The sequence below is a fragment of the Hydra vulgaris genome, chromosome 13 (assembly GCF_038396675.1).
Source record: "Hydra vulgaris chromosome 13, alternate assembly HydraT2T_AEP".
In the NCBI taxonomy this organism is placed as follows: domain Eukaryota; kingdom Metazoa; phylum Cnidaria; class Hydrozoa; order Anthoathecata; family Hydridae; genus Hydra; species Hydra vulgaris.
In genome coordinates this window covers 48,730,001-48,742,950 of record NC_088932.1, presented here as the reverse complement: position 1 = coordinate 48,742,950, position 12,950 = coordinate 48,730,001, and the positions used below count along the sequence as shown (strand labels likewise).

At 27.1% G+C, this 12,950-nt stretch overlaps 2 protein-coding genes across 2 annotated transcripts in view; one reads left to right on the top strand and one right to left on the bottom strand.

The window, feature by feature from the left end:
• Positions 1-2,439: 2,439 nt before the first annotated feature.
• Positions 2,440-6,740, bottom strand: LOC100207216 (ciliary microtubule associated protein 1A). The gene is made up of 6 exons (XM_065816463.1): positions 6,534-6,740; positions 3,462-3,569; positions 3,263-3,376; positions 3,040-3,150; positions 2,726-2,959; positions 2,440-2,647 (listed from the first exon to the last, which is right to left on the bottom strand). The coding sequence occupies exons 1-6, from the start codon at positions 6,583-6,585 to the stop codon at positions 2,511-2,513; spliced, it is 756 nt and encodes a 251-aa protein (XP_065672535.1). The 5' UTR covers positions 6,586-6,740; the 3' UTR covers positions 2,440-2,510.
• Positions 6,741-6,811: 71 nt separating this feature from the next.
• Positions 6,812-12,950, top strand: part of LOC100207635 (large ribosomal subunit protein bL20) — a 21,132-nt gene continuing 14,993 nt past the window's right edge. The window contains exons 1-3 of the mRNA XM_065816464.1: positions 6,812-7,009; positions 12,602-12,712; positions 12,805-12,882. Of these exons, the coding sequence (XP_065672536.1) occupies positions 6,926-7,009; positions 12,602-12,712; positions 12,805-12,882 (273 nt within the window). The 5' untranslated portion in view covers positions 6,812-6,925. The remainder of the gene's footprint in view (positions 7,010-12,601; positions 12,713-12,804; positions 12,883-12,950) is intronic.

Sequence of the window (12,950 nt, the reverse complement as noted above, 5' to 3'; positions counted from 1 at the left end):
CTTTACGTTGTTAAAAGACATACTTGATGGCAATCAAAGAAAAACAAAATATTTGCTCATCACCGGTGTCAAAAAAAGATAAAAGGAATTAATTCTCGTGCCTGCATTTTGAAATCAACTCAATTCGTTTATTTAACAAGTTTTTAACTTTATAAGTTAAAATGAAAAATTTTTCGTATAAGCAAAGATTGACGAGGAGTTATAACTTGTAAAAAACTTGTATAAAGTGTAATATTGTAACTTTCACAATTTTACACTTAATTGAATGTGTAAAAATTTTGTCTTTTATGTCCCAAATTTCTTTAGACAACTCAGAATCATTTTTATATTTATTAATGCTAAAAGATTTTAGGTGATTAGCATACTGAGATTTAAATGGAGTATCACATAAGCAAAAATATACTTTTTTTTTGTAGTCAGGTTTATTTGACGACACGGTGGCTTGAATTTTAAACAACGTTCTTTATCAAGCACTGATTGTTCATGGAGCAGTTGGATCTGTTGACACAAATGTGTCAACAAATCCATTTGCCCCATCTGTTTTTTTTTTCCAGCTGGACCTTAGTTATAATATCCTTTGACTGTGCGAATTAATGATGGAATTGATGTTTGGCATACATGAGTAGCTTATTCGAATAGTGCTTCAAATAAATTTCTTGCGAAGTTTGTGACCAACCAAAAAGTGCAGGTCTACCATGTTCAAAAAACGACTGCCTATTTTTGTTGCAACATTGGTACTGAAAGGTGGGTTATATCAGATTATGTTTTGTTTGAAATTTTTGAATCGGACCGGTTTTTTATTCGAATGGAAAACAAATTTGTCAATAAAACCTGATTTAAGTAATGCATCTTGATAAGTAGGAACAAATTGTTCAAAAAAATTTTCGTTATGGATTTTACATATATATGAAATCCATTGCAAAATGGGTCAGGGTAACAACATCAGTTTTTGCCTTGTCTGATAACATCTGTCCAACTACAATTGTAAATATCATGAGGTATAATAACATCTGTCCAACAACATCTAAAATTTTTCTAATAACATCTGTACAAAAATTAAATGAATATTATAGATGTAGGTACATCTTTTAAACTATAAAAGTGTAATAACATCTGTGCAACTATATCTGTGGGTTCTACAAATGTAGTTACATCTTTTAAATTATCAAAGTGTAGTAACATCTGTGCAACTACATCTGTAGATTTTAAGATAAAGCTGTTTTTAAGATGAATTATCCAATAATGCATTATTTTAACTAGATGTAGTTACATATAAGATTTTTTTCAGATGTATTTACATCTGGAAAAAATTCTTCCAGATGTTATTGGACTTGGAGAAAAGTTACCAGATGTAGTTGCATCTTTCTAAAGATGTTGCTAGGGGTCGTTAAATTTTCAGATGCTATTAGACAGATGTTATTAGTGTAAAAGAAAAATACCAATGATCTTGGATAAAAGTGTATAGATGATCTTGGACTACACCACAGATGTTGTTGGACAAATGTATTAATCTTTTACCTTGCAAAATTAGCATCTGGTAAGGTTGCATCTTTTTATTGTGCTCGCCACTTTCTTACTCATGATTCTAATCTTTATCTCTATAAATCTCAAACCTGTCCTTGTATGAAATACTGTTGCCTTATCTGGAGCAGATCTTCGAATGACGCTTTTTCTCAGACAAGGTGCAAAAACACACTGCAAACATAGTTGTACCTGCTAATGCAGCCAACCTTCAACCATTGTCACATATTCCTAATGTTCCTTCTTTTTTCTATAAATACTATAATGGACGCTGCTATAAAGAACCATCTAATAAATTCATTCTCATTTTACTCGCCATTCAATGAAGTCTCATCCTTTTACTGTTCCTAAGCGCTCTAAAAATTCTTATTTGTCTAGTTTTTTTCCTCGAACATCAGTTCTTTGGAATTCGCTCACTTCATCTTGCTTTCCTGATTCATATAATTTGCAATTTTTTAAGTGGTCTGTTAATCGTTATCTTGTTTTATAAACTTCATCTTTTCTCTTCTGGTAACTTCCAACTTCAATAGTGGTTGCTAGCAGCCTTGTTAGAATTTCAACAAGGCTGTCTCGTTGGAATTCCAACAGTTCACTTCTGGAAATGAAACTGCTTTAAAAAAATAAAATTTATTAATATATCAAAGTTAATTGTTTTAATGTTTTATATGCTAATAACCCGTATTTCGGGTTGCTTATTGCAAGTTAAGATTATTAAACGAACGACAAGATGGATGACATTTTAATATTTATTAAAGTAATGTAAATTGAAACTCTTTTAAGAGGGAAAGCTTCTCTTTTAAAGAGAAATGTTAAAAAGTAACTTTCTCTTTTTTTTTAAAAACCAACTTGTTCAAATTAGAATGTATAATCCTTAAAATTTATGTACTTTTATTTTAATGAAGAGATAAAACGGAAAACTCTTACAAAAAACTGTTTGATTTAAAAAAAATATACATATATTTTAATTAAAAACTCTTAATCTGAGGCAATTAATTGCTAACATCAATGATAAGTGGAGTAATATATTCTGAATGACGTATTCCAAGAGAAAAAGAAGGAGCTTTGCGTTTATTTGCTGTAACTTTTTCAGGGCAATGTGCACCAGGACCAGGTTTTTGCGTTGAATCTAAGAAAAAAGTTTTTATATAAGTATTTGTCAAGTAATAAAAAATTAAAATCAAAACAAAAATTAAAAATACTTTACCCCCAGGCATATAACTTCTTCCTAACATTGAATAAGCAGGAGCTTTTTTTTTAATTTTACTGGGATCTAAGGTATTATAGTGTCCAGGACCCGGTGTTTTAGATAAATCTTCATCAAAACCACCAGTTTTTGATCTACCAATCATCGAAAATGCCGCTGATGCAGCTTTGTCAGGAATCTTAGAACCTAGAAGTGTTGGCAGCGTATATGAGTTTGGAGCCGGAGTTGTGTCGCCTAAAAAGTTAAAACAAGAAAGTAAACTAATGTTTTAAATACTATCGGCAGATATTGTAAAAAAAATTGACTAAAACTACGTTTTCTGTATCTTGTTCTTGCAGCCATGGAATATGCAGGAGCGTGTCTTTCGCCTGGGGGATGGACATTTTCTGGTGAATACGCGCCTGGTGACGGAGTTTCAAATGTTTCTATAAATAATAACCACGAGTAAATAATTAACATAAATAATACAATCCTTTTCTTGACAAAACTTTTGAAATAATTAATTTAAAGTAAAAAAGAAAAATATATTTTAAACACTTGGATCTTTAGCTCGGCCTAAAATAGAATATTTTGGAGTTCCGTCTTTTCCAAATCTAGTAATTGCCGAGTTAACCATATAACCAGGACCAGGGCTGCTATCTGTTTTAAACACTATAATTAAAAGTAACATCAAATATCTTAATTCACGTAAAATGATATTGGTAAGAGTTAATAAAAATAATTTTGAGCAACTAACGATCTCCTAAGCGGTGTCCGAAGGAGTAAGCAGGGCTAATTTTCTTAGTAAAATCATGATTGTGGTATCCGCATGTGGATGGCAAAGCGTATCTTCCTGGACCAGGACCTGAAAAAATCAAGCTTTCAAATTCAACAAATTTTACATACTTTTGAAAATAATCCAAAATGTACTTTTACCATTTTGTAAAACAATAGATAATTATGAAAACTTGCATTTTGAAGAAACTCTTCTCCAATATCTATATATGTATAAAAACTGACGCATCTAAGCATCAGCATAATTGCATAATTTTGCTGAAGCTTAGAATCTTTTAATTAAAAGCTTTTCGCCAATCGAATTTAAACAAAGTCGAATACCGAATATTCGTTAAACTTTGGTTACGAAGTTTAATGAATATTCGATTCTTATAAACTTCGGTCAATGAATAAAATATGTATACTTTGTAACGATTCCTGCTCTAAATGCCCAACTGTTACTTAGTGGACCATTAGTGAAAACCACTATAAATGGCAAGCCGATAACTTTCCGTTCGGCTAGTCATCGGCAAGCCACTTTTGGTGGACTACTAAATACATTATTGGACCTCTAAGTAACCGATGAGCAAAACTACAGCGGACCACTCAAAATGCCAGTATAGGTCCACTAAAATTCCACTATAGGATGTTTGCTGGGTCTTAATCAGCTTGACGCCTGCGCCATTAGCAAAATTATGAATTGATTATGTATATCTTAACTATGGACTTTTATTTTACTTGTTGTCTGAATCAAATAAATAATTATAAACGCTCAGTTATTATTGCCATTTATTATTATTTATATTGTTTTTATTTACTTTTATTCTTATTATGATAATTTTTAAAGTCTGGTGTTACTTTTGAAGCTTGGATCAGATAATTGTTTAAGTGACGCCGCCATTTATATTCATTTTCTTATTACTTAGTAATTATTATCATTATCGTTGTTTATTATTTATTATCATCATTATTTATCATTGTTATTATTATTATTATTATTGTTAAACAAATATATTTTTATTATTACGAATATTTTACATTAAACATTTATACATTCAGCTGCACCAGCTTCCAGCTCGTTAATGAGAACTTTTTCTCCTTTTGTAAATTATTATAGAAACTCTGAAAAGAATTAATTAACAATAATTTGCATTTAATTTTTTAATGAATTTGTTTAATCCACGATTAAGCTTTTATTTATATGCAACAACTTATCTACATCAGCAACTAATTTGGTTATTCTACACTAGCAGCTAATCTGGTTAATCTACATTAATAACTAATCTGGTTAATCTACAACTATTGTACACTGTTATACTTATTTTATTTAAACAGAATATTGACAAATTCAATAGTACAATTATTTTAATATTTTATTTGCTTACGTTATTGAATTTATTATTATATATTTGATTTTGACAACAATTAAAATCCGTATGTAAGATAAACAAAATCAATTCATAATTTTGCTAATGGCGCAGGCATCAAGTTGATTAAGACTATTTCTGCAGTTTAAGTAGAAGTTTTACAAAAAAAATAAAGCTAAAAAAAAAAAGGAATAATAAAAGATGATAAAATAAAAATACTTGCTCTGTTCAGCCATAACAGTACTAACAGAATATTTTTGAACTAAATCTTATTTTAAACTAAATAACAAAATTTTTCTGTTTACTGCCGGCAATTTATTTCCGTATTTAGTTTTGTTATTCATTACTTTGTTAAAAAAAATCAGCCCTAGTTAGAATTTCTTACTTACGGTTTTTCTTTTTATGTTTATCACATAAGTACAAGCATTAACTTCTGTATGACTGTCGATTAAAAATGCGGGAATTAATAAGTTTAAGCCTTGAAAACCATATTCTATTTTGAAATTAGTATTGTTTATACTATGCACATAAAAATATTTTTTATCGCAGCTAAGTTTAAAGTGAGTAAGCGTATAGTGACCAGTTAAGTTAATAACGCGTTAGTTTTTAATAATTAAAATAATAGTTATTAACTTAATATTAATATATGGAGACTTTTTTATAAGTCAATTTAAACTTTTTAAAACAATTTAAAAAAATTATGGAATATGATATACTAAATACGTGTTGTTTACTTTTTTATATTTCATATAATATTGCAATATTTCAAATTAATTATATATTTATAATAAGTACATACCTTCACAAAAATAACTTACTTTACAGCAAATATATATATATATATATATATATATATATATATATATATATATATATATATATATATATATATATATATATATATATATATATATATATATATATATATATATATATATATATATATATATATATACAGGGGCGGGTTTTGTCAATCGCCAAGGAGGAGGCTAAAAAGTTAAAAAAAAAAAACAAGTTTGCATTTTTTTATTTATAGGTAACTTTCTTTTATAACTTTTTGTACTTTAGTGTAATAATCAAGTTCATATACGTATCATTACGTATAATATTCAACTTCATTCGTCAGTATAATAGTTCAATTCTGTATAATAGTCAATTTACAAAATAATATTCCTGAAAAAAACTCCCAAGGGGAGGTACTACCCCAATATTCCTGTATATATATATATATATATATATATATATATATATATATATATATATATATATATATATATATATATATATATATATATATAGAGAGAGAGAGAGAGAGAGAGAGAGAGAGAGAGAGAGAGAGAGAGAGAGAGAGAGAGAGAGAGAGATATATTTTTTATTTATTGAGTTTTTTTTTTTTTGTGTATGTGTTTTTTTGTTTTGTTTTGCTATCAACATCATTTTTTATTTATTTTTAGTTTTGGTAAAACACTACACCCTCCTCTGTACACCAAAAAATTCTGGATTCGTTACTGATTTAATCCAATATTGTTCCAAATTTATAGTTAATTTGTTTTAATAAAACTATAACAAATTTTAGAAAAATTAGAATTGATTTTTTTATTTTTGGAACGCTTATTTTTATTAAAAATAAGCGTTCTAAAATTAAGAAAAATAATTCTAAATTTGAATTACATGTAAAACAAAATAACCTGTTTCACGAGCAGCTATTATTGGACCCTTTTTAACTACTTCTTCGGACATGATTCATAACTTTTATATAAGTTTTTTTCTTTTTCAGGTGAAAATATATTTTAAATCCAAATAATAAATGTTCACAATCTCAAAAATAGAAAAAGTGAGATCAGTCGCAATAAATGAAAAACGGTATATATGTATTTATGTAAAAAAATAATAACAGTCATTAATAACAAATATTACAATTTATAACCACAGTAACAACAAGTAGTTTGCAGAACATAGAAAGGTCACAGATGATATAAATTTAGCAAATACGCCGCGACAATAACAGCATTACCGAAAGTAAAGCGTGATGTGTGATTTAAGTAATTTGTGTTTTAAAGTGAGAATTGAATAAATAAAAATGTTTCTTAATTTTATGCATATGGTTCGAGCTGGACCCTTTAAGAGGGTTATTAAAAAAGCGAAAATATTTGCTCTTGCTAAGGTAATTTTTACCTGTTGTTAATCGTAACCGAGTTCTGTAAGAACTCCAAAATCATTTACTTAGTCGATAATATGTTATAAAACTTCTTTTGAAGTTGTTTTTAGATTTTAAAACTTATAAAGTTTTTAAATTTTGATTTTTGGACAACCCAAATATATATATATATATATATATATATATATATATATATATATATATATATATATATATATATATAAATATATATATATATATATATATATATATATATATATATATATATATATATATATATATATATATATATATATATATATATATATATATATATATATAAATAAAAGAGCCATATTTGTATTAAGAGAAATAAAAGAATCAAAATCTGGTAGATGATCAAATATCTTAGCAGAGGGCTCATCCAATAAAAAACCACAGTTTGGACAAGAATGGGTTGTATCAAGATTTATCTCAACAGCTGGGTTATCAAGTGATAACAAAAGCTTAGCTCTTGAAATATTTAACTTTTCAATCACTTATTCTATTGTTACCAAATATGAACCTCCTGAACCTTGGCTTAATTTGCTAAATTTTTTTGATATATTGATCTGAGCTATCCAATAATGATTTAAATAGTTCAACAACACCATTGCATGTGCAGTAAATTGACTGTGCAGTATCACGAGTAAGGCGTTTCTCTCTTTTACTTTGCTTTCCACCCATCTTTAAAGTCATATTTCCAAAATCTAAAATATTTTTTAACCTATCATCATTAGGATCTCTAATTACTGCTTGAAGTTCATCATTGAATCTAATATCTTCACCTAAACATTGAGAACTTGATACAACAATGATACAACAATGTTAATAAGATCTTGACTTTCTTTTATATGCTGCAGTCCTGGATGATTAATTAAAGCATGGTAAATTTTGTCACAAAAAACCATTAAACAGGTAGAAACTGACTGCCTCTCAATTGGCTTTGGAAATATTGAAACATTTAAATTGGATAGTTTAACTAAATTTTTGGATTTCATAAAGTTTTTTAAGATTGTGCTACTTTACATACTTTTTTATCAAAAAAAAGTTGACCAGTTTTTTCAGTAAGCCAATTATTGTCAATAATTGATAGTTCATCTTGAGCGAAATTTTAAAAAATAATGCAACTTACAAACTACAGTGTCATTAGTTACTTTTAAGTTTGCATTTGGATTTACTTTAATCCACATTTGTTTTTCTTGTTCATTTTTAGGAAATCGATATACTGAGAGCCTAAAATTTTCAGATTTCTTTTTTGCAGATAAATAATTTGTAGTGCAACCATATATGCAACATTTTTTATCCATATTTTAATATCACTGAAATGGTAAATATAGTTAAGTGAAATTTAAAATAGGCCCCCAGTCAGATACACCATTTGCATGTTGATGAGATCTACAGTATAGATCGCTGTGATATATATACAAGGTGTCCACTCTGCTGGAAAAACTGGAAAAACTGGAAAAAAGGCTGTTTTTAAAAAACTCGCTGGAAAAACTGGAAAATTAATGCTTTAAGCAACTTTAAAGCTAGAAAAACAAGAATTTTTTTAAAGTCCTGTTTGGTAGCTCAATTTCTATTTAGTTATTGATTTTTGAAGGTTGTTTTAAATCTTACTAACAATATTTATTCTTTCTAAAGTTTTTTATTTTTAGTTTAGATTAGTATTGTTATTTTAGTTAGTATAAATATGGAATTAGTTAAAAAAATGAAGTTTTAAAACGATTTAAAGATGACTGGTTGAGTAATGGTATCTTTAAAGATTGGCTAAAGAAAGATCTTAAAGATGATACTAAAGTAAGATGTGTGGTTTGCCACTGGTCAAAACTCTCTTCAAGTGGGAGCTCTGCCTTGACAGATCACGCAAAAGGAGCAAAGCACAAAATAAAATTAAGAGAAGTGAAAGGATTCTTTGCAAAACCAAAAGAGAAAAGTTTTATACCATCAGTCTTTTCTGACTCTAATGAGTCAATTACAGAAAAACAAAAGACATTAGACTTGTGACAAAAAACTAGATGTTACTAAGGCTGAAATTATTTGGCAGCTTAAAAATGTGGATAGTAGTTTTTCTCTATGTTTAAATGATGACTTAAGCTATTAAGGTCTGAATCTTTCTTTGACTAATAATATGTTACCTGATGAAAAGCCTAATGCAAGATTTTCTGTTTCTGAAGAACTACATCATCTGAAAAAGAATAATTTGGTAGCATTGTCTCAAAGCAAAAAGTTCTTTAAGGTGGCCAAGAAATTAGTTATTTCAACAATGAAAAGCTTTTGTGACAAATCTCCATTGAATTAATCATTCATAAGAGCATCCAGTATCTTTGACCCTAATGTCAAATTAATTGGTTATTTGAAAACTTTAGTTAGGTACTTCATGAGTTTAAGGATTTTATCACCACAGCAATGTGACTTGGTGTTTCACAGTTTAAAGATTTTATGGATAATGAAGTCAAAGCCAAAAAACAAGAATCTTTTAAGTTCTTTCATCCAAAGGATTGTCATGATGATTTTTATTTTCAGCATGCTTAAAAAATGGTCAAGTTAGTTTTTATTAACAAACAACTGTCTTATTTTGTTTCAGTATTTCTTATTGTTATTATTATTTTTAGTTGTTTCTCCTTTAATTTTTTTCTGATTTTGTGATTTATTGAGAAATTTTGCAATTTATTATTCTTAACTAAGATTTAAAAAAATGCTTTAAATGGATTGTGCCTTCCATAAGAGTTTTTTTGATATAATAACTAGAAACTTGTTAAGCCTACAAGTAGTTCTTTATTTAAAATAGTTACTTGTAAGCTGTCATGAATATTTTGTTTTTGTATTTAGCTTTTTTTAAGTTAGCTGCTTAAATTTGTGCTTCAGTCATTGTTATGACTGACTCTTCAGAGTTTCATTAAGTTTCATTTGTTAGTAATTCTAAAGTTAGTTAAATTTAGTAAATTTGTTATGTAAGTCCTTGCTTTTGTTTCATAAGTACAGTTGTTGTCTTTAAGACAATTTTTGTATCACTTCGGAAATATCATTAGTGCTGGAATTTAAGTACTTTTTTAATACTGATGCTGGAAAAAGATATGGGTTACAGTACCAAAATCTTGGAAAAGTATATCCAAATGAAGTAATAAGTGCTGGAGTTTTTTTTAAATTTCAGTGGACACCCTGATATATATATATATATATATATATATATATATATATATATATATATATATATATATATATATTATATATATATATTAACTCTTGAAGTTAGAAAAATTGAGGTCGATAATAATTTGCTGACCTAAATCTTTTAGTGGTGGGCAATAAAATTTTGATACAAAGATCTTACCATAAAACATAGAAATGAGGTTGGCACATTTTTGCTGACCTCAAACACTTTGAGATGTTAAGGTCAGCAATTAGGTTTAGCAACTTGGAATTAGGGTCCGCATTTGGCAAAGTCAACCTAACTGCCAATCTATAAGTGTTTGAGGTTGGCAAAAAATTGCCGACCTCGTTTCAATATTTTCTGGTAAGACCTATGTATCAAATTTTTTTTGCTGAACTCTAAAAGATTGAGATCAACAAATTATTGCCAACCTCAATTTTCTTTATTCCGAGGGTTGATATATATATATATATATATATATATATATATATATATATATATATATATATATATATATATATATATATATATATATATATATATATATATATAGAGATATAGATATAGATATAGATATAGATATATATATATAGATATATATATATAATATATATTTTATATATATATATATATATATATATATATATATATATATATATATATATATATATATATATATATATATATATATAGATATATATATATACACACACACACACTCATACAACCAATAGAGGTGGGACGAAAGTTTTATTATATATTGTTGAAATAATTTTTTTTTTTTTGAAGTTAATAATAAATTTGACCAAAATTCTTTTTCTTTAATAAAAGAATTGCCTGCTATAACTAAAACCCTGATTGATGTAGCAGCACTTCTGACATATTCTACTTTTTTGTCAGTCGATGTTAAGACCGACGAATATTTGTTAAAATTCAGATTACGAAGTTTACTGAAAGACAAAGTTGACTTTGGCTTTGACTTTAGTGTCGAAGTTAAAATAGAAATTCGGCTTTTAGTTAAATTCGGTAACAATTACAAAATTTCATTTAACTTTCATTTAAATTCAAAAGCTATAAATTTTTTTTAAATTTATAAAGAAGAAGATTTATAAAATATATTATATGTTTAATGTATATCAACCTGTTTCTATTGGTTACAACCCTCTTTCAACTCTTTAACTCTGAAAAGTATTTCAGAGTTAAAGAGTTTAGAGAGGGTTGTAACTAATATAAAAAGTAACTTCCTCGACTAAAGTGGCCCTTGGCCTTGGGAACATGAATTCAGTAAAAAAAAAAACATGTTGGAAATAAATTTGTCTTACAGAGTCAATATTGGAAAAGTCTTTTTTAGGCACAAAGTCTATTCCTCACTTATTAAATCTTATTTATCGCTTTTAAGAAATCCTAAAGGTAAAAAACAGGTGAATATTTAACCTAATATTCTTAACAATCTTTTTCCTTTATAAAATTGACAATCAAAATTTTTCAATAAACATTGTAAATGTTTTTTTGTTCATGTTTGCTCAAAAACATTAAGAGTTGTAAAGATTCCATAACTTAAATTCTCATTAGTAATGGATTTTTAGGTTTTTCATTTTGACACAAATTGCTTTTGTAAGCGCATATTTTTTTAGTAAATTAAAATTTACTTGACTTCACTTCTTCTTTGTCATGTTTTAAATTATGGTTAAATACAAGCTAAAAAAAAATACTTTTAGTTTATAAAAAATGATTATACAACAAGCGCGGCGCAGTGGTTAGAGCATTTGCTTTTGAAGCAAGGGCCTAGGGTTTGAAGCAAGCTCTGGGCATATTTCACACCATTGGTAAGGAAGGAGGTTTGAGCTTCCTAGTTTAATACTTTTCTGATGTACTCCGTGGCAAAACCGTCAGATCTTCATGGAACATTTAAAGTAAAAAACAAAAAAAACTAAAAAAGCAAAAAAAAAATTTTTATAAAACTTATAAAAGTTCTTAAAAAATTTCTTTTTTAATTAAATGTGTTTTTAATATCCAAATTCGACTTTTAGTTAAATTCAGTTTAGAAGTCAAAATCTGTCTTTCAGTTTAAGCTTCAAATATAGCTTAAATTCATCTTTCAGTTAAATTCGGTATATGCGTATAATTTAAATTCATCTTTTATTTAAATTCGAGTCTTAAAAAGTCGACTTCGCTAGTCCTTAGTTGTTGTAGCAAAATTCCTTGTATGTTCTATCTATTTGTCAGTCATTCTGCATTTAAAGAAAAAAAAGGTTCAACTTAATGAAGTTTGTGTTTTTGTGGTAATATAAAAAACAATTATTTTGAAATTGATTTAATGGTTTTAACTTTTAGATCTTAAAACTTTACTCAAAATACCCTTGCCAGTTAAAATAATGTTAAAAATTACATATCTATATAAACTAATACTTCCCATTTATCTTCAGGGATTTCGTGGTAGAAGAAAAAATTGCTATAGTCTTGCAGTAAGATGCGTTCACAAAGCTCTACAATATCAATATAAAGGAAGAAAGCTGAAAAAAAGAAATATGAGAAAGGTTTTTTCTTTTTGTACAGTTTCTCAAAAATACTATGATGCTTTATTACTTTTTTTATTGATCTTTTTAAGCTGTGTAACTATCTTCCATAGTTATGGATTCAAAGAATCAATTTTGGTGTTCGAGAACATTCTCTACCATACTCAATTTTATTAAGAAATCTATGCAGAGTAAGTTTTTGTAAAAGTTAAAAATTAAACTTTAAGTTATTAGATATAATAAAACTGAATATTATATT